The 22,973-nt window shown below is 36.4% G+C and overlaps 1 protein-coding gene across 10 annotated transcripts in view; it reads left to right on the forward strand.

The window, feature by feature from the left end:
- Positions 1–22,973, forward strand: part of FANCC (FA complementation group C) — a 289,582-nt gene that overhangs the window by 190,228 nt on the left and 76,381 nt on the right. For 9 of the 10 annotated variants that reach the window (XM_072835235.1, XM_072835226.1, XM_072835245.1 and 6 more), the window contains one exon: positions 17,729–17,893. The exons of the other annotated variant lie outside the window; for it this stretch is intronic. In XM_072835235.1, coding sequence (XP_072691336.1) covers positions 17,729–17,893 — 165 coding nt within the window. The remainder of the gene's footprint in view (positions 1–17,728; positions 17,894–22,973) is intronic. 10 annotated transcript variants of the gene reach the window in all.

The raw sequence follows: 22,973 nt of genomic DNA on the forward strand, positions 1-22,973 counted from the left end.
ACCTCAAGGCACTAGAAAAAGAATAAACTAAACCCAAAGATAGCAAAAGGAATTGAAATAATAAAGTTTACAACAGAAATGAACTGGAGAGAGAATAGAAAAAAAAGGAATTACATTTTTCAAAAGATCAAGAAAATTGATAGACCCTTAACTAGACTAAGAAAATGAGTGAGAAGACTCAACAAGTGTCAAAAATGAGAGAGAAGACATTACAACTTGTGGCAGAGAAATAAAAAGAATAAGAGACTGTGGAGGAGGAGTTAAGATGGCAGAGAAGTAGGAAATTGTAAACTTGTCTTTGGAATTTAGCTAGATAGTTATCAGATCACTCTGAACACCTGTAAAATCAACTGGAGATCTGAGAAAAGAAATGCTGCAATTCTACAAATAGAAAAGCGACTATTTTTTGGAAAGTAGAAGGCACAGAGATGTGACTCCAGGGTGATATATAGGAGGATATAGTGGAGGGGAGGGAGCTGGCTTAAGGAGGCAAAGTGTAATAAGCAGTGGAGCTCAAAATCAGAACTTTTAGAAGTCTGCTAGTAGGGGACATCTCTGGCTGAAAGGTGCTCAGGTAGCGAAGCAAGGTGGAATCCCAGGTGGGTCAGTGTGATCTCAGGGTCCTCAGGATCACAAGAAGAATGGGGGTGTCTGAGGGTAGCAGAGTTCTCAGGCATTGGAGCAGGGAAGCTGGCTGAAAACAGCACATCTAGGTATGGGCTTTTTACTCCGTGTTGCCATAAACCACAAACTGCTGCATGATTGGGCCGCACTCTCCTGGCAGGGCCCAGCAAGAGCAGAAGTGTGGCAAAACCCACCCCCCACCTCCCTGAGGAGGAATAGCATGGGTCCCCACGTGGCAGAAGTCCATAAAATTTGGAAACTGAAACTCAGTCGAGTGCCTGAGATAAAAATGCTCAGTCATAGGCTGGGTGAACACAGAGTTATGATAGAAACCAGGGAGACAAGAGTGATGGACTACTTCACTGTGAGGACTCATTGAAGAGTGAGCCTCAGACTTTCAGCTCTGGGACTAGAGAGTGGGGAATCGCCATATTCATCAAGCCCATGGGTGCTGAAAGTTTCCAGGGAGGAAAACAACACCACTTAGTGCAACCTAGAGCTGCTTACACTGAGCCTGGCCCCGTGGCAAGAAAGGCACATGTCCACAAGTGCAGGGGCACCTGAGAATCACCCTAATAGGCCCCTCCCCAAGAAGGCCAGCAGAAACAATTAGCTGGCACCAAGTTTACTCATCATAGAGACCTGCAAGGCTTTAGCTCTTGGGGAAAACAGTATATAGCATTTGTGGGCTTTTTAAAATTCTTATTTTGTTTTGTTTTTGTTTTCTTTTGGTTTGCTTTATTCTTTTTCTGTTGTTACTGTTGTCTTCTCTCTCTTTCTTCTGTTCCTTACTGGACAAAATGATGAGATGGAGAAATTCACCCCAAAAGAAAGAACAGGAGGTAGTATTCACTGCCAAAGATTTAATCAATATGGATATAAGTAAGATGTCTGAATTAGAATTTAAAAGAATGATTACAAAGTTACTAGCTGGGCTTGGAAAAGCCTAGAAGGCACTAGAGAATCCCTTACTATAGAAATAAATAAAATTTCAGTCAGACTGAAATAAAAAATGCTGTTACTGAAATGCAGTCCCAAATGAAGGCTCTAAAAGTGAGGATAGGGATCCCTGGGTGGCTCAGCAGTTTAGCACTGCCTTTGGCCCAGGGCGCGATCCTGGGGTCCCGGGATCGAGTCCCACGTTGGGCTCCCGGCATGAGCCTGCTTCTCCCTCCTCCTGTGTCTCTGCCTCTTTCTCTCTCTATGTCTATCATAAATAAATAAATATTTTAAAAAAATAAAAAAATGAAAGTGAGGATAAATGAGGAAGAAGAGAAAGTGACACAGAAGATAAAATGATGGAAAATAAAGAAACTGAAAAGAATAGAGAAGGACAACTTCTGGGTCACGAAGAGAGACTGAGAGCTCAGCGATTCCATAAAGTGAAGTAATATCTGGATAACAGAGGGTTCCGGAAGATAAAGAGAGGGAGGAAGGGGCAGAAGGTTTATTTGAACAAATTATAGATGAGAATTTCCCTAATCTGGGGAAGGAAACAGGCATTCAAGTCCATAAGGCACAGAGAATCCCCCTCAAAATCAGTAACAACAGACCAGCACCTTGATACATAATTTTGAAGTTTGCAAATTTCAAAGATAAAGAGAAAATCCTGAAAGCAGCTCAGGACACGAGGTCCTTAACCTATAAGGATAGACACATAAGGCTGGCAGCAGACTTGTCTGTCCACAGAGACCTGACAGGCCAGAAAGAACTGGCATGATATATTCAGGTGCTAAATGGCAAAAATAGGTAGTTAATAATACTTTATCCAGCAGGGCTGTCATTCAGAATAGAAGGAGAGACATAGAGGGTTTGCAGGATAAACAAAAACTAAAGGAATTTTTGAATACTAAACCAGAATTGCAAGAAATATTAAAGGATATCCCTTTGAGAGAAGAGAGAGCACAAAAGTAACAAAGACCAGAAAGGAACAATCTATCGAAATAGCAACATTATAGGTAATACAACGGAAGTAAATTTATATCCTTCAAAAATTACTCTGAATATAAATGAGCTAAATGCTCCAATCAAAAGACATAGGATATCACAATGGATTTAAAAAAACAAAAGAAAACAAAATAAAAACAAGATCCATCAATATGCCATTTACAAGAGACTCATTTTAGGCCCAAAGACACTTACAGATTGAAAGTGAGGGGGGTGGAGAACCATTTGTCATGCCAGTAGACATCAAAAGAAAGCTAGAGTAGCAGTCCTTCTATCAAACTAACTTTTAAACCAAAGAGTGTAATAAAAGATGAAGTAGGACATTTTATCATAATAAAAGGATCTATCCAACAAGAAGAGTAATAATTGTGAATATTTATGCCCCTAACTAGGGAGCAGCCAAACAAACCAGGTAATTAACAAAGTTAAAGGAACTCATTGATAATAATACAGTAATAGTGAGAGACTTTAATACCCCACTCATAGCAATGGACAGATCATCTAGGCAGAAGATCAACAAGGAAACTTTATCCTAAAGCAGCAGAATACAATTCTTCTGGAGTGCGTATGGAACATACTCCAGAATAGACCACGTACTGGGTCACAAATCAGGTCTTAACTGGTACAAAAAGATTGAGATTATACCATGCATATTTTCAGAAACAGCACTTTAGAATTTGAACCCAATCATAAGAAAAATTTTGGAAGGACCACAAATACCTGGAGGTTAAAGAGCATCCTACTAAAGAATGAATAGGTCAACCAGGAAACTAAATAAGAATTTAAAAATATACTTCTAAGCAAATGAAAAGGAAAACATGACAGTTCAAAACCTTTGGGATGCAGCAAAGACAGTCCTGCAAGGGAGTTTATAGCAATACAGGCCTTTCTCAAGAAATGAGAAGTCTCAAATATACAACCTAAACTTATACCTAAAGGAACTGGAAAAAGAACAGCAGGAGAAGAGAAATAATAAAGACTAGAGCAGAAATCAGTGATAGGGAAACCAGAAAAACAGTAGAACAGATGAATGAAACTATGGGCTGGTTCTTTTTTTTTTAATTTTTTTAATTTTTTTAATTTTTTTAATTTTTAATTTTTAATTTTTAATTTTTTTATGGGCTGGTTCTTTGAAAGAATTAATAAGATGGGTAACCCCTAGCCAGACTTACCAAAATGAAAAGAGAAAGGACCCCCCAAAAAATCATAAATGAAAGGGGAGATCACAACCAACATTGAAGAAATACAATTATAAGAGAATATTATGAGCAATTATATCCCAATAAATTAGGCAATCTGGAAGAAATGGATGCATTCCTAGAAACATATAAACTACCAAAATCGAAACAGGAAGAAATAGAAAACCTTGAACAGACCTATAACTAGCAAAGAAATAGAATCAGTAATCAAAAACCTCCCAAAAACTAAGAGTCTAGGGCTAGATAGCTTCCCAGGGGAATTCTACTGGCCAATTAAAGAAGAATTAATACCTTTTCTTCTGAAACTGTTTTAGAAAATAAGAAATGGAAGAAAAACTTACAAACTCTATGAGGCTAGCATTCCTTGATCACAAAACCAAAGACTCCATTAAAAAGGAGGATTACAGACCAATGTCCCTGATGAACATGGAGGTAAGCATTGTCACCAAGAAACTAGGCAATAGGATCCAACAGTATATTCAAAGAATTACTCACCACGACCAAGTGGGATTTATTCCTGGACTACAAGAGTGGCTGAACATTTGCAAATCAATGTGATATACCACATTAACAACAACAACAAAAAAAAATGGACAAGAACCATATGATCTCAGTAGATGCAGAAAAAACATTTGACAAAATACAGCATCCTTTCTTGATTGACAACTCCGCAGTGTAGGGATATTGTGAACATACCTTAATATCATAAAAATCATATATGAAAAACCCACAGTGAACATCATACTCAACAGGGATAAATGAAGAGCTTTTCCCCTAAGGTCAGGAACATGACAGGGATGTCCACCCTTACCACTGTGTTTCAACATAGTACTGAAAGTCCTAGCTTCAGTAATCACACAGTAAAAAGAAATAAAAGATAGCCACATTTTGGCAAAGAAGACCTAAAACTTTAACTCTTTGCAGACAACATGATACTCTATGTAGAAAACCCAAATGTCTCTGCCCAGAAATTGCTAGAACTGATACTGGAATTCAGCAAAGTCACAGCATATAAAATCAGTGTACATAAGTCATTTGCATTTTTATACACTAATAATGAGACAGAAGAAAGAGAAATCAAGGAACTGGTCCCATTTACAATTGCATTGAAAACCGTAAGATATCTAGGAATAAACCTAACTAAAGAGGTAAAAGATCTGTACTCTTGAAAACTATAGGACACTTATGAAAGAAATTGAGGAAGATGCAAAGACATGGAAAAAACATTCCATGCTCATGGATTGGAAGAACAAATATTGTTAAAATGTCTATGCTACCCAAAGCAATCTACACATTGAGTGCGCTTCCTATCAAAATACCGTGAACATTTTTCACAGAACTGGAACCAACAATTCTAAAATTTGTATGGAACCAGAAAAGACCCCGAGTAGCCAAAGGACTGTTGAAAAGAAAAACAAAGCTGAAGGCACCACAATTCCAGCTGTATTACAGAGCTGTAAAATCAGGGGCACCTGGGTGGCTCAGTGGTTGAGCATCTGCCTTTGGCTCAGGTTGTAATCCCCAGGGTCTTGGGATCGAGTCCCACATCAGGCTCCCTGAGTGAGCCTGCTTCTCCCTCTGCCTATGTCTCTGCCTCTCTCTCTCTGGCTCTCATGAATAAATAAATAAATCTTTTAAGAAAAAATGCAGAGCTGTGATCGTTAAGATAGTGTATGGTCCGGGCATAAAAACAGACACATAGATCAATGGAACAGAATAGAGAACCCAGAACTGGACCCTCAACTCTGTGGCCAACTAATCTTCCACAAAGCAAAAAAGAATATCCAATGGAAAAAAGTCTCTTCAACAAATGGTGTTGGGAAAACTGGACAGCCATATGCAGAAGAATGAAACTGGACCACTTCCTTACACCATATAGAAAAATAAACTCAAAATGGATGAAATACCTAAATGTGAGACCTAAGGAGAACACAGGTGGCAACCTCTTTGACCTAGGCCACAGCAACTTGCTAGACTCTCCAAAGGCAGGAGAAACAAAAGCAAAAATGAAGTATTGGGATTTCATGAAGATAAAAAGCTTTTGCACAGCAAAGGAAATAATGAATGAGACTAAAAGGCAATCTGCGGAATGGGAGAAGACATTTGTCAATATTTTATCAGATAAAGGGCTAGTGTCCAAAATTTATAGAGTTACTCAAACTCAACACTGAAAAAACTAAACTCTAGTCAAGAAATGGGCAGAAGACAAGAGCAGACATTTCTCCAAAGAAGACCTACAAATGGCCAACAGACACATGAAAAAATACTCAACATCACTCAGCGTCAGGGGAATACAAATTGAAACCACAGTGAGATACCACGTCACACCAATCAGAATGGCTAAAATGAGCAACTCAGGAAACAACAGATGTTGGTGAGGATTCAGAGAAAGGGGAACCCTTTTGTAGAAATGCAAGCTGGTGCAGCCACTCTGGAAAACAGTGTGGAGGTTCCTCAAGAAGTTAAAAATAGAGTTACCCTATGACCCAGCAATTGCACTACTAGGTATTCATCCAAAGAATACAAACAAAGTGATTGAAAGGGGTACATGCACCCTGTTGTTTATAGCAGCGATGTCCACAATAGTCAAACTATGAAAGAGCCCAGATTCCATTGGCAGATGAATGGATAAAGAAAAGGTGGTAAATGTATATACAATGGAATATTATTCAACTATCAAAAAGAATGAAATCTTGTCATTTGCAATGATGTGGATAGAACTAAAGGGTATTATGCTAAGTGAGGTAAGTCAGAGAAACACAAATACCATATGATTTCACTAGTGTGGGATTTAAGAAACAAAACAGATGAACATAAGGAATAGGAAAGAAAAAATGAGACAAAACATGGAAGAAATCATAAGAGACTTAACTATAGGAAACATACTGAGGGTTGCTAGAGGGGAAGTGGGTGGGCAGATGGGGTAATTGAGTTCTGGGCATTAGCACTTGATACATGAGCACTGGGTGTTGTATGCAACTGATGAATCACTAAATTCTACCTCTGAAACTAATAATACAGTATATGTTAAATTGAATTTAAATAAGAAAATTTAAAAAAAAAAGAATAAGAGACTACTATGAATAATTATATTGTAACAAATTGGATAACCTAAATGAAATGGTTAACTTTTTAATAAACATATAACCTACCAAAAGTGAATCATAAATTTTGAAAATCTGAACAGATTTGTAACAGGAAGGAGATTGAATAAGTAATCACAAACTTCCCAACAAAGAAAAGCCCAGGACCAGGTGGTTTCACTAGAGTATTCTACCAAATATTTAAAGAATTAACACCAATCCTTATCAAACTCTTTCAAGTAATTGAAGAGGAGGGAACATTTCAAAACTCACTGTATGAGGCTAGCATTACCCTGATACCAAAATCAGATAAAGACACCAGAAAAAAAACTATAGGTTTGTTGAATGATGTGTAAAAATCCCCATGAGTATAAAAGCAAACCAAAATAAAAAATACATGAAAAAGATCATGCAACATGGCCAAATGGGATTTATTCCTACCATACCAAGATGGTTCAACATCTAAAAACCATTTAGTGTAATACACCATATTAGCCGAATGATGAACAAAACCACATCATGATAATTTCAATTAAAGCAGAAAAAACTATTCAGTACTCTTTCATGATAATTATGATTATGTCATAATCATCTGATGATTATGATTCATGACATTCAACAAAGAATACAAGGAAACTACTTCAACAAAATAAAGACCATGTATGAAAAGCCTGCAGCTATAACATCTTACTCCATGGTAAAGGACCAAATTTTTTTCCTTCTAAAATCAGGAACAAAGCAAGGATACATCTCTCTCACCACTTCTTTTTAAGAAAGTACTGGAAGTACTGGAGCAGTTGGGCAAAACAAAGAAACAAAAGGCATCCAAGTTTTATTTTGTTTTAAGATTGTATTTATTTATTTATTTATTTAGAGACTGTGTGCATGTGCACAATAGGGTAGGGGCAGAGGGGAAGGGAAAGAGAGTGAGAATCTCCAGCAGACTTCGCACTGAGGGCAGAGCCCGATGCTCAGCCCTTGGGATGCTCCCACTACCCCAAGATCATGACTTGAGCAGAAACTAAGAGTAGGACACTTAACTAACAGAGCCATCCAGGTGCCCCAAAACATTAAAAAAAAATTATCTTTACAATTTATTTATTTATTTTAGAAAGTGTGCTGGGGGGGAGGGGGGAACAGAGGGAAGAGAGAGATAGAGTCCTAAGCTGACTACACTGAGCACAGAGCCAGAGGTAGGGCTTGATATCACAACCCTGATATCAGGAGCTGAGTTGAAATTAATAGTCAGACACTTAACTGACTGCACCACCGAGGCGCCTCTCACGGCATCCAAAATTTAAGGGACAGTTTACACTGTAAATGACCTGATCTTATATCTAGAAACCCTAAAGACTCCACGGAAAAACTGTTAAAACTACTAACTGAATTCAGTAAAGTTACAGGATGCAAAATCAATACTCAAATATCAATTGTGCTTTTATACACAATGGAGTGCTTTTTAGCACTCCAGTAGATATTCTTTAAAGCCCACTTATAATAGCATCTAAAAGGACAAAATAACTGGGAATAAATGTAAAGAGATGAAAGACTTGTATGCTGCAAACTAGATTCGCTGAAAAAAATTAAGTATGACACAAATAAATGAGAAGGCATTCTGTGTTGAGGGATTAGAAGACTTACTATTGTTAATATGTCCATACTACCCCAAGCAGTCCATAGATAAGGTGCAGTCCTATTAAAATCCAAATGGCATTTTTCTTTTGTAGAAACAGAAAAAAAAAAAAGCCCTAAAATTCATATAGAATTTTAGAGGACTCCCAAATAGCCAACAATCTTGAAAAGAAATACAAAGGTAGAGGCCTCACACTTCTGGATTTCAAAAACATATCCAAAGCTGTAGTCATTAAGGCACTTTGGTACTGGTGTAAAGCCAGACACATAGACCCATGGAACAGAATAGCAAGGAAGTTGCAAAAATGATACCCATAATGTCATAAAACAATACACACATACAAAGTAAAAGCATTAAAACTAGACAGAAAGGACTCATATCATTAGGAGAGTGCTAACTCCTGAGAAGAAGAAGAGGAGGAAATGGGACAGGAGAAGGGTATTTTAAATATAATTGAAACATTTTTATATCTTTAAAACATCAACTGGAAACATCGGTAAAATATTAGCATAGTAAAATCTTGGCAATGAGTACAGTTGATGTTCTAATAATTTCCTACTTTTTCTGTACATTGTAATTTTATAATTAAACTTTTCAAAAATGTTTTTGAAACATTTTTGAAAAGTTTCAAAACTCCTGTTTTCAAATACAGTATTAGCTAATAAAATCCTAAAAAGTAAAGCTAATATTCATAATAAAGGAATAATTTCCTGTCTCAGGTTATTTATTTCCAAAATAGTAGATATAGTTCTTGAAAAAAAAATCATCTTTAGTCAGCCTCAGATTGCTTAATATTTATTCCTCTCTGCTGTTTTTTTCCCCTTTATTTAAATCTTTTTCCATTGTACCCATTATTTGATTTTACTGGTCTTTCAGATTCTTTCTTCAGAATATGTACTTTTCATTTTCTCCCCCTTAGACAGAAAAGGATAGCAGTTTAAAAAGGCATCTAAACTTCATGGACCACAATTAGGAAAGCCTGCTGGAAGCTATTCGCTAATATGCTCTTTGCATCTGAGAAATTTCCATTTGTGCCAGATTGGGTCATTTTGTGGGGCAGGTTCATTCCCAAATTTATGATTGTTTCTTCAGTAAGGATGTGTTTTTTTTCAAAAACAATATGTACCTATTCCTCAATGCAGAGCAAAGTTTACTGAAGAATGTCCATGCTGGCACTCTGGCTGTCAGTAGTAGCAAGTATAAATGGTGATTAACTTGGTTAGTAGTTTAAAAACATTTTTAGTCAAAGCAAATCAATGATGTAATTAGTAAAATTCTTAATTGAATTTACCAAGAGTATGAAATGCTTGTGCTAGTCGAATGTCCTCTGGACACTGACATGTCTGATACATCCCTAATTTGCTCTGTTGAATAATGTTGACTATGGACTCTTAATGTTTAGAATCAATTTTAGAATTCAACAAGAAATGTCTTGCAGGTATTTTTTTGAATGTGTTGCATTTTTAGAGAAATTTGATCTCTTGAATTAAGTTCATTTACACCTATCAGAAGATTGAATTTAAAAAGCAATTTGATGCTCAGCAGCCTTTTTGAGTCTCTTATTAGCTTTTAAAGTCCTCTTTTAAGAAGGAAAGTTCTTAAATCAGGAAGTTCTGTTCTCCATCTGTAAGAGAACCTGGATCCCTTAAAGCTTATGTGAGACTCAGAACTCCACGTGTACAGTTCTCTAGTGAAATATAAGTCAAAATAAGTGTGTTCTGTGGTCTCAAGTAGAAACTGATTTCATGAAATCAGGTAGTAGAATGGCATCATGATAACATTTGTAGGAGCAGCCAAACATGCTAGAGCCAGTATAGTTGTTGCTGTTATAAGTTATAATAATAACTACAATATGCAGCATCATAATATATAAATTTCCCCTACTATATTTATCTGAAGTTATTTGTACATTTTTAAGGTTTAAAAGTCAAAAAAGTTGAATAAGAATTGAGTATAGTGGGGAAACTACTTTCTGGTATACATGAATGTAGATATTCCCGTTATTTATGAGACTTAAATTTTATCATTACTTTCCTTCCCTGAGGAAGACTTGAAATATTCAAGCCACCAAGAGCCTCTCGAACGTAAACACCATATAAGCAGTGCAATTCTATTTTTCTCTCTTTTTTTTTTATAGAGGGCATCTGTACATTTTTTTTACTTTTTGCTACTTTTAAATGTTTAAAGTTCATTTCAAAAGACTCAAAAGTCTTGTAGAAAGTGTAGAAATTAATTTCATAACTTCAGTGCATAAAATGTCAGAGGAACAAAAAATAGGAAAATATATTTGGTTTCCTTTTGCATTATTTTTAGAGGCCTTATAAATGGTCTTGTCATAGCATTTAAATACAATTTCACTTGCCACCAACTAAAATCAACAACTCAGTGACAGAGTGTTTAAATTCTCTTCTGTTCTTAGCTATAAACTGTCAGTCTAGAGGGAATGACATTTTGGACTTTGAGAGCATCATCAGTTTATTTTGTAGTTCTATCGTTTGTTGCAGATGGTTTGGAAGCTTCAGTATAGCCACATGGGAATGATGTTTCCAGCAGTATATGGTTACTGTTGAGCCTTCTGCAGTTCAATTCTTGTGCAAAAATCATTTGGAAGTGCTGCTCTGGCAATCAATCAAGACATAATGCTTAGTGTAATCCAGTTTGGAAAGTGTTGTGTAACTGGTTGAAGTTGGACCTCCACACTCTTGGCAAGCTTCAGACCAAAAAGGTACTTTGAAGCCCTTCAGAAGATCATCAGTTGACCTTGCCTGCATTTTGGTAGAACCAAGAGTTACCTAAATTGATATGAGTCTTTAGAATTTTTCAGGAAAATTCTCTTTTCAGCCTTAATTGGGAGATATACTCTGCAGCCCATAAACTTCAGTGCTTGATAAATGCCCTTGGTGCCAGGGTTGGCTTTTCCACACACCTAATAGCTAGTGATAGTCTTTGACTCCTCTCTTTTAAGGTAATAAGAGAATGGTAAGAATTTTAAGATAATGAGAAAAAAGCTTCTCTTACAGGTCTTTTAGGGAGGAGGATTGCTGAAGGGTAAGATTACCACCTCTCTGCTTCTTTATTTCAGAGTTCTGGATTTATTATGAGTATACATAACTATTTTTCCATTTCTCAAACATTTGCAGAGCCCTTTATGCCAAATATTCTGCTAGATTGTGTGCAAAATATACCAGAAAAAAAACATTTAAACACACACACAATGTTAACAACTCTCCCTTTCTCCTATCCTACCCAGTAAGTTCATAAATTCCAAAAATTGAAGATATTTACAACTCAAGCTAAATGTATCTTTTCATTAAACTTAGATGATGGACTTTTAAACACATGAATTGTTTTTAGATCTAAAACCACTTTGATGTAGGTTAGAGAAAGGTGGTAAAGCATTGTGGAAGATACTGTTGTTGAAGAGACCTCAGTCAATTTGGAAAGTGGTATAGAACAAGAAGTGAATTTTAGAAAAGGTGATTATTTGAGGAGAAAAGACAAACTGTTCACTCATAAGAAGAAATCATTTTGTAGTTTTGACAAAAATTTATCTCTGAGAATTTAACTGTTCATTATCAAGAAAATAATACAGCTCAATTGAAAATTTATAGGAATTAACAAAAATCTTAAATCATTTCTACATGTCTCCTTAAAGTGTTCAGATTATTACTAAACATTGATATTTTCTTCTGCGGACTGTTACTGAAGAAGTAGTATAGAGCAGCATTTCTCAGGCTTCAGTGTGCATAAGGATTATCTCATGTTAAGATTTAATAAGCAAATTTCTTGGCTCTACTCATTCTGGTGATTCTGAGGACCATATTTTTGAAGTAGCTCTGGTGTAGACTACTTTGCCAGATCTTGAAGATTAAAGTGCAAGACCTTGGATGCCTCACTTGGTTAGGCATCTGACTCTTGGTTTATGCTCAGGTCATGATTTCATGATCTCATGGGTTGCGGGGTCAAGCCACGCATTATTGGGCTCTACGCTCAGCAGAGAGTCTGCTTGAGGATTCTCTCCCTCTGCTCTTCCCCCCATTCACACTCGTGCTGTCTCTCTCAAATTAAAAAGAAAATCTTTAAAAAAAATGAAGTGCAAGATCTATGAAGAATAGTGGCTCTCATAATCTAATTAGGAGAGAATAAGATGAAAATATGCAAGAGACTAAATCAGGTAATGAATGAAGTTCATGCATGGCCTAGCATTCTCTTTATATTCCCAACTCCTAGAAATGATGGGGTAATTTTAACAAGTATATAATACTGTAAAACGAGCATTTGATGACCACAAATTATAGGATAGGTTTCAAATGGCAGATAGTGAGATAATTTTGAAGGAAAATATCACAGCCCAAAAAGCTTGCAAGAGAGGACTACTGCAAAGGTGCAAATAATGTTGGGGTGGAGCAGGAAGGTACCTGGCCGCCAACAAGACAGCTTGTTGGACTATTGCAATTCATAGAAGTTGGCTAAGGGCCAGGTCCGCATATATTCCTCCATATCCACTGCCTTCAAACAAGAGACAACAGGGCAGCCCAGGTGGCTCAGCGGTTTAGCGCCGCCTTCAGTCCAGAGCCTGATCCTCGAGACCTGGGATTTCTTCTCCCTCTGCCTGTGTCTCTGCCTGTGTGTGTGTGTGTGTGTGTGTGTGATGAATAAATAAATAAAATCTTAAAAACAACAACAACAACAAAAAAAAAAAAAAACAAGAGACAACAGAAATGTCCTGTTTCTTGTAGGAAGGAGGGAGGAAGATTTGAAGAAGTAAACACCAAATGGCTATTACGCAGTTCTAGGGGTACTCCAATGCACAGAATGCAATTTATTGGCAACCCCAACCAGCACTACATCCTGACCTTCCCCACAAGTACCAGAGGAGGCTATAGTAAAAAGCATTCATGGTGAAGCTAGTGGGGAATCCCAAATTCCAGAAAGAGCAAACAAAAATCACAGATATTCATGGAAAACCAACACCATGAGGAAAAATGAACTAAATGCAACAATGCAGAAGATGCAAATACACTAATTAAATGTGTTATGTAGGACAAGCAAGTGTTTTTGTTTTAAAGGGATAATTAATTGTCCTAAGAATAGCAAGAGAAACCAGGAATAAATTGGTTATATTTTTTAAAAGGGGACTTAGGGGAAAAAATGAATAAAAGGCTAAATAGGAGATACAGCTGAATAGCAACTAATGACTTTAAAGATTGAGCCAAATAGTTCTCCCAGGATAAAGTACAAAAGGACAGAGAAGTAGAAAGTAAGAAGGTGGGTTTTTTGGTTTTGGTTTTCCTTTTTAACGCAAGAGATCAGAAGGGGATATTGGGGAAGATGATAGAGTAGGAAAAGCCAGGAAACCACCTTTTTAACCTGGACAAAAATTTTACTGACAGACTGTTTGATGTAACTGTTTTGAATTGTCGAGTCTCAAGACTTGCAGCTTTTAGGGGATGGCTTGGCTAGTAAATTTTCAGTTATTACCACATATCAGTAGAGACTACCCATCACTACTCCTTTGGACCATGACGAGCAGCTGCACCTGTGTTCCTAGACAGGCTTGTAGTAGCAGGGATAGGCAATGCTTGATGAATGTTCGTCTAGTATCAAAAGATGCACAATTATATGAAGATGGTATTAAAATACTCCTGCCTTTAAAAACTGTATCTGTGTGGGACTAGACTAGGTTGTCTTCATATACTCCAGTCAAAACATAGTGCAACAGATTGAATACAGAAATGTGTACAAGAATCCAGTTATCATCTTTCAGGTCATATAGTAAGGTTTACAAACGTTTAAATGAGTACTACTCACTATTTTTTTGTCCTGTAAAATATAGTTATGCTTACCAAAAAATGTTATTCATGTTAACATCTAATGAATTTACCATTGTTACTTTTAGTGAATTAATAAATACTTTTAGATGTCTTTGCTTTAATTTCAAACATCATAAATAATGATAGCTCCATCCTCATAAACAGAAGCTCTTTAGTATTCTCAGTAATATTTAAACTTTAAACTTTCCTCAACATACTGAGAATCTCCTGATCTCTACAGTTTTGACCCCCTGAAGAAGAAGGGCCCAGGGAGCCCTATCTTGTGATGTATCTTCAATAAAGTATATTATACCTGGCTCAAAAAATATACATGTGTATATAAGCAGACCAGCAATGGTCCCCAGATATTTAAGGAAATCATATTAAGCATATAACATGACAAAAAATAAAAAGCTATACAAATTTAAAAGATTATTCAGGGGCACCTGGGTAGCTCAATGGTTGAGCATCTGCCTTTGTCTCAGGGCATGCATGATCCCAGGGTCCTGGGATTGAGTCCTGCATCAGGCTCCTTGTGGGGAGCCTGCTTCTCCCTCTGCCTGTGTCTCTGCCTCTCTCTGTGTGTCTCTCATGAATAAATACATCTTTTTAAAAAAGATTATTCAAAGAAAAGACTATCTCAAATAAATTAATAATAGTGCCTCCATAAAGATGAAAAGTAATATTATATCCATTAAAAAAGAACAGGATGCTATTTAAAAAAAAAAAAAAAAAAGAACATCCAGGGTATTCAAGTCCTTATAAATTAATCATGAGAGAGTGGTAATGAAAATCCTAATGAAAGGATTAGGAGGCACCTGGGTGGCTCATTTGGTCTTTAGCTGAGGTCATGATCTCAGGATTCTGGGATGGAGGCCCATGGCAGGCTCTCTCTGCTCAGTGGGGAATCTGCTGCTTCCTCTCACTCTGCCCTACCCCCCCCCCCCCCACAAGCATATGCGTGTGTGCGCACAGGCATGCACACACTTTCTCTCAATAAGTAAAATCTTAAAAAAAAAAAAGGGATTGGAAGATAAATTTGAACAGTTCTTTCAAAATTTAAAGTAGAAAGACCAAGAGATGAAAGATAAAGACTGAAAAGTGTCCAGGAAGTTCAGTATCCAAAAACATTGGAGTTCTTATAAAGAGAGAATGGATAAAAGAATGGATAGAAAATTATCAAAGAAACAATCCAAGAGAACTTTTCTGATTTAAGCTCCACTGAGTGCCCAGCAGAGTGAATAAAAGTGAATCCATACCAACACCAGTATGAAACTTCAAAGAAGATTTCCAAAAGTCTCCAGGGAGTAAAACCAGCACTTACATAAATGATAAGGATTCATAGTAGCATGGGCCTTCACAAGACAACATTGGAAGCTAGAAGACTATATAGAACCATACCTTCACAATTTTGTTGGAAAATTACAAAATTTCTATCCTCAGCCAAAGTATCAATTAAGAGCAAAATGGGTTTTTTTCTATGAGAGTTAGAAAAAAAATTTATGAGTAAAGATATTTCCAGACATCCTAGATCTCAAATACGTTATCTCTCATTTATCTTTTCCCACAAAAAAGTGAACCAAGAAAGAAAAAGATACGGGGTTCAGGAGAGAAGTAAAGGAAATCCCCAGGACAGAATCCCAAGACGGTAATTGTACAGAGGGAATAAAAAGTGACCTGCCTGGATTGGAACAGTTCAGGGGGTTCTAGGGGAAGCTTCTTTAAGATGATGGAAATGGTAGAATGTCAGATATATTCCAAGAAGATTATGCACTTGGGTTGGTGTTTAGGGAAAAGCAAAGTGGTTGTCTTTTAGAGTGCAATTTAATATGCAAATGCTCACACAAAGTCCTGGATAGGCATGTGCAAGGATAACACTGCAGCCATGTTTGTAATGGTAAGAAATTAGAAATAACCTAAATGCCTATAAATACAGATGTTGTTAAATTACAGAACACACTTTTTTTTTTTTCAGTAATAGGCAGCCAGTAAAAAAAGAGGGACAGCTTTATGTTCTCTGTTCCATTTTTGTTTCAGAAAACACAGGATTCAACTTCGAGATTTATGATTAGTATGGATATGACTAGAAAAAGATATAATAGCCTACATCTCAAGCTTTCATTTTATTGATCTCTGGGTGTTCATTTATTCATTTAACATATATTTCTTGAGCATGTCATATGTGTAAGGAATTGTTTCCATTCCTGGGAATGGAGCAGAGGGCAAAATAGAAAAAAGTACTTATCCTCATAAAGCTGATATCCTAGCAGGAAGAAACAGACAATGAACAATGAACTAATAAATACATTATAGGTCAGGTGATGAAAAGTACTCTGAAGAACAGTAAAATAAGGTAAGAGAGATAGGTGGAATGGGAGGGCACTTTCTGTGTTAAGTTCTGCTGTCCAGTAGAGTTTCCTGCAGTTATGGACAAGTTGTGGAAACTTGCAATGTCCAATACAGTAAGCCACTAGCCTCAAAGTACACATTGAGTATTTGTTATGTGGCTGTTGCAACTGATAAATGGAATTTTACATTTTATTTCATTTAAATTAAATTTAAATTGCCAGCATGTGGTTCACTGCTACCATATTGATCAGTGCATTTAAATGGGATGGTCAGGGATGCTGTCACATAAGGCAACATTTGAGCTAAGACTTATACAAAATGAAGGAGCTAGCCGTAGGTTCCAGGCAGAATAGAAAACAGGACCTCATCTGGAGTAGTCAGAGGAGGGCTATAAGGCTGAAGCAGGATGAGTAAGGGAAAGAGTAGGAGATGAAGCCAGAGAAATAGAAGGGGCCCCATCATGGAAGTCCACAGTGGCCATTGCTTGTTCTCTGAAGTTGGAAGCCATTGCAGTTTTGAACAGACAAGTGATCTGAATTTTTAAAGGGTTGCTAGAACTGTTCTGATGATAAAAATTGAGGATGAGGACAGAAGCAGGGAGAAAGTTAGGAGGTTCCTACAGTAACTCAGACCGGAGGCAACAGTGAATTACTGGGTAATGATGAGGGTGTAGAGAAGTCAAGTTGTCAGATGAATTGACAGTATTTAGTGCTGAATTAGGTGAGGGGCATGAGAAAGGGGGAATCAAGGATGGCCTTTGAGGGCTTTGGCCTGAGCAAATGAGGTTGGCAACAGTGGGGAAGAGAACATTTGGGGAAGGAATTCAAGAGTTCTGTTTTGGGCATGGTAAATTGGAGGTGCCTGTAAATAGTTATGCCAAAGTCCTGACAATAAGTGATGTTAAAATGGGAATTTCAACGAAAGGATTTCTTCCTGAAAAGTTGAGCAAGAGAAAGGTTCATAGTTGGTGTTAGCCCTCTTTGTACGACAAAGCAAGTAACTTGTCATCAGTCTTCAGCATGAAAATTTTGTCTTTAATTATATGTGGCTCTAAGATTTGAATGATTATTTATTTCATAGAATGGTTCCTGAAAAAATAAGGTTCCTGTCACGAATTTGTATACCACTTGTAACTCTGCCAGATATTGAACCACTGGTAGAAGCTCTGCTCACCTACCATGGACATGAAACACAGGAAGTGCTCTGGCCTGAGTTCTTTGATGCTGTGAATGAGGCCTTTCTGCTGTAAGTGATGTCCATTTACTCTCATCCAGCTTTGTTTTTCTTTTTCTTAGAATACTTCAGTATATTGGAAATGCAGTTATCAAACCTTTGGTCTCAGCACTGCTTTATGTTCTTAAAGATTATTGAGGATTCCAGTGAGCTTTTTTTTTTAATGTGGGTTGTATTTATCAATATTTTTCCATGTTTGAAATTAAAACAAGTTTTAAAAATATTTATTACTTCATTTTAAAATAACAAATTAATAACATGTTCACACAAGTAGCACATTTTTATGAAAGTGATCTTTTCCAAGAAGAAAATTGTTTAACAAGAGTGACATTGTTTTAAATTTTTGAACATCTTTTTATTGTCTGACATAAGTTGGCTGGGTTCTCATAATGTGTCTCTGTGTTCAATCTGGTGCGATGTGTTGTTTTGTTTGAAGTATATGAAGAAAATTCAGCCTCACACAGATAGACAGTTGGAAAAGACAAGAATATTGCAGTAGCCAAGGTTTTGTAGCCAATGATAAGTTAGAGTTTTTAGGTAAAAATTTGAATCTTGGAAAATTTGTTCCTGCCAATATGAGCTTGACAGCTTCCCAGTATCTAAAGACATTTCTGATAAGATTGGTGTCATGTTTTCCTTGAGGTACAAGGGTCATTTCACTAATTTTTGAGAAAATATGTGCCAAATACTCGATTCTGAGTAATCACTGTTTGCCATTGTTTGAAAGAAATCTCCATGACAAAAAGGTGGCTACTTGATCTTGGAGCTCATACAGTTGCAAGTGCTTTTCCTCCAGACAACCATCCTGATTTGTTATGCAGCAGAAGTGCATTTTGCATGCTTTCCTTTTCACCTCACAGAATAGTTTTTTTTTAAAAAAAAGTATTCTCAAGTATAAAATTTAGTAAAATTAATATTTTATGTGTTTCCTCAAACACATTTTTTGTGGAAAACTGGCAGTGTTATTACTGTCCATAGTGCCTAAGAATACAGTGACTACTTTCTCTGACTCATGCTGGGTACAGTAGTTTTACTTGCTAGTGCTTTTGTAGTATGAGTGCAAATGTCTACACAATTGGTCTAGGAAAAAACATGAGATTTGAAGTAGTTATTCAACACTTTAACTACTTCCCTACCATATGCATGTACTGCCCAGTTCACTTAAGGGAAGCCACATCTAGAAGTTCAGTTTTAAGGCAGAAGTATAATTCTCTTGATGAAATATTAACTTATTACATCTGTGTTTGAACTATTAAATTCTTTTTGTTTAGACTCTGAATGATTGATCTCAAGTTGATACCACAGTTAGCTAGCACTCTAATAGTATTTGAAAGCATTCTATTGAATAAGGCATAATAAGGTAAATTAGTAACATCTATGAAAGCAAGGGAAAATTAGCTTTCTTCATATTTGCTTTCATTTACATTTTAGCCCAGTTTCTTTGGAGTAGATGTCTCATGGTCGTGAGTCAGGGAAATATCTGGTGTATTGGTTTCATCTTTTCCCAATGGAATAGCTATAGATGAGAAAGCAAATCTTTTCATTGTCCTTCATAAATCAATGATCCATTCTTAAATGTAAGAAAATATAAATGAATTTATTTTTTAATAAAAAATCAATTATAATAAATTAAAAATATGTTATATGTTATATGCAAAAATACATTATATTTGCTTATTTGTGAAGTATATTTAAATATACTTATACTGAAAATTCAGATAAAATTTGGACTTTTCAAAAAATTTTTAAACATTGCAAAATTAGACAACCAAGTGTACTTGCATCTTGTTATGTTTCATGTAGACACAAGAGGAAATATTTATTTATTTACATATTTACTTACTTACATTTCCCTCCCCCACTTTATTGACATACAACTGAGGTATTACATTGTATGAGTTTGGGGGAATCCCTGGGTGGCTCAGCGGTTTAGCGCCTGACTTCGGCCTAGGGCGTGATCCTGGAGTCCCAGGATCGAGTCCTGAATCAGGCTCCCTACATGGAGCCTGCTTCTCCCTTTGCCTGTGTCTCTGCCTCTCTCTCTCTCTGTCTCTCATGAATAAATATATAAAAATCTTTAAAAAAAATTGTATGAGTTTAAGATGTACAAGTTAATTTGTACTTTTTATATTGCAAAATCATTACCACCAAAGCTTAGCTAACACTGTCATCATGTCACATAATCACCATTTCCTTTTAAATGTGGTAAGAATATTTAAGATCTACTCTTAGCATCTTTCAAATATATACTGTATCAGTTATAATCACCCTGCTGTACATTAGATCTCCAGAATGTATTCATCTTAAAATTAAAAGTTTGTACTCCAGATTTTGACCAGCATCTCCCCATTTTACCACAACCTAGTTCCTGGTAACCATCTTTCTAGTCTATGTTTCTGTGAGTTCAGCTCTTTTTGGATTCTACATAAAGTGATATCATACAGTATTTGGGTTTCTCTCTCTGACTTATTTCACTTAACATAATGCCCTTAGGTCCATCCATGTCACAAACTGCAGGATTTCATTCTTCCTCATGGCTGAATAATATTCCACTGTATAAATATAGCACATCTTCTTTATCCATTCATTTACTGGTACACTTAGATTATTTCCATTTCTTGACTGTTGTGAATGATGCAGTGCACATGGGGATATAGACATCCTTTTGACATCCTGTTTTCATTTCTTTTGGCTATATACCCAGAAATGGGATTGCTGGATCATAGGATAGTTTTAATGTTCCATGTGGCTGCACAAATATACGTTCCCACTAACAGTGCACAAGGATTCCCTCTGCTCCACATCATCACCAACACTTGCTATTTGTTGTCTTTCTGATTCTAGTCATTTGGACAGGTGTAACTCACTGTGGTTCTGATTTGCATTTCCCTGATGATTAGTGATGTTGAGGATCTTTTCACTTGTCTGTGGCCATCTGTCTTTTTTGGAAAAATGTCCATTCAGGTTCTCTGCCTATTTTTTAATTGGACTATATGTGGGGTTTGTGTGTGTGTGTGTGTGTGTGTGTGTTAAGTTGTAAAAGTTCTTATATATTTCAGATGTTAGATGGATCATTTGCAAATATGTTTTCCCATTCAGCAGGTTGTATTTTCATTTTGCTATACAAAAGCCTTTTATTTTTGTATAGTCCCAATAGCTTATTTTGCTTTTATTTCTCTTGGAGACATATCCATAAAAATGTGGCTAAGGCTGATGTCCAAGAGATTACTGAGTATGCTTTTTTTTTTAATAGGTTTTGTGGTTTTAGGCCTCAGATCTTTAATCCACTTTGAGTTTATTGTTGTGCATGGTATAAGAAAGTGGTCCAGTTTCATTCTTCATACAACAGTCTAGTTTTCTCCGCACCATTTGTGGAAGAGACTGTCCTTTACTTATTGTATATTCTTTTTTTTTTTTTTTTTTTTTAAGATTTTGTGTATTCATGAGACACACACATAGAGAGAGAGAGGCAGAGACACAGGCAGAGGGAGAAGCAGGCTCCATGCAGGGAGCCTGACGTGGGACTCCATCCTGGTTCTCCAGGATCAGGCCCTGGGCTGAAGGCAGAGCTAAACTGCTGAGCCATCCAGGGTGCCCTACTTATTGTATATTCTTGTCTCCTTTGTCAGATTAGTTGACCATATAAGTAAGCATGGGTTTATGTCTGGGCTCTCTATTCTGTTGCATTGATCTATGTGTCTGTTTTAGTGCTAGTACTATAGTGTTTTGATCACTCTATAGTATATAGTATATCTTGAAATCTGAGATTGTTAAAAAAAAAAAAAGAAATCTGAGATGGTGATATCTCTAGCTTTGTTGTTCTTTCTCATAATTGGTTTGGCTATTCAGGGTCTTTTGTGTTTCCATACAAATTTTAGTATTATTTTTCTAGTTCTTTCCTAGGTTCAGTTATTGAAGAGACTGTCCTCTCCCCATTTTATATTTTTGGCTCCTTTGTCATAAAATGACTATATATACATAGCTTTGTTTGGGGGCTGTCTGTTCTATTACATTGATCTGTATGACTGTTTTTATGCTAATACTATACTGTTTTAATTACTATAGCTTTGTAAAACAATTTGAAATCAGGGAGCATGATAACTCCAGGTTTGTTCTTTCTCAAAGTGACTTTAGCTCTTTGCAGACTTTTGTGGTTCCATATAAATTTTATAATTGTTGGTCCATTTCTGTGAAAACTGCCATTGGAATTTTGAGAACAATTGTATTGAATTTGTAGATTGCTTTTGTTATATTGACATTTTAACTTTTTTTAAGATTTTATTTATTTATTCACGAGAGAGGCAGAGACACAGGCAGAGGGAGAAGCAGGCTCCCTATGGGAAGCCTGATGCAGGACTTGATTCCAGGACCCCGGGATCATGGCCCAAGCCAAAGGCAGATGCTCAACCACTGAGCCACCCAGGTGTCCCAACAATATTAATTCTTGTTGGGTTTTTGTAGGTATTTTTTTTATCAATTGGAGAAAATTGTCCTCTATTCTAATTTGCTGAGTTTTTGTACTGAATTGGTTTGGATTTTATCAAACACATTTTCTGCATCTATTGATATGATCACATGACTTCTATTTTAGCCTGTTGATGTGGCTGATTATATTAACATTTTCAAAAGTTAAACCAGCTATGTATACCTGTGACAAATTCTGCTTGGTCATGATGTATAATTCTTTTTATACACCATTGGATTCAATTTGCTAATATTTAGTTGAAGATTTTTACTTCCATGCTAATCAGAGATACTGGTCACTAAGGGGTTTTCTTTGGTGGGGCGGGGGGGTTGTTTTGTTTTGTTTGTCTCTAACTTTCCATATAATGTCATTTGTCTGCTTTGGGTAGTAGTGTATTTCTGGCCTCAGAAAATGAATAAGGAAGTATTTCCTCTGTTGTTCTCTTCTGAAAGAGATTGGAGAGAATTGGTATAATTTCTCCCTTGAATGTTTAGTAGAATTCCAGCAGGACTTGATGCTTTCTTTTTTGAAAGGTTATTAATGTTCATTTAATTTCTTTATTAGGTATATACCTACTCAGTCTGTTTCTTATGTGTGTTCTATTAGAATGTATCTTTCAAGGAAGTA

The sequence above is a fragment of the Canis lupus genome, chromosome 1, assembly GCF_048164855.1.
Source record: "Canis lupus baileyi chromosome 1, mCanLup2.hap1, whole genome shotgun sequence".
Classification (NCBI taxonomy): Eukaryota; Metazoa; Chordata; class Mammalia; order Carnivora; family Canidae; genus Canis; species Canis lupus.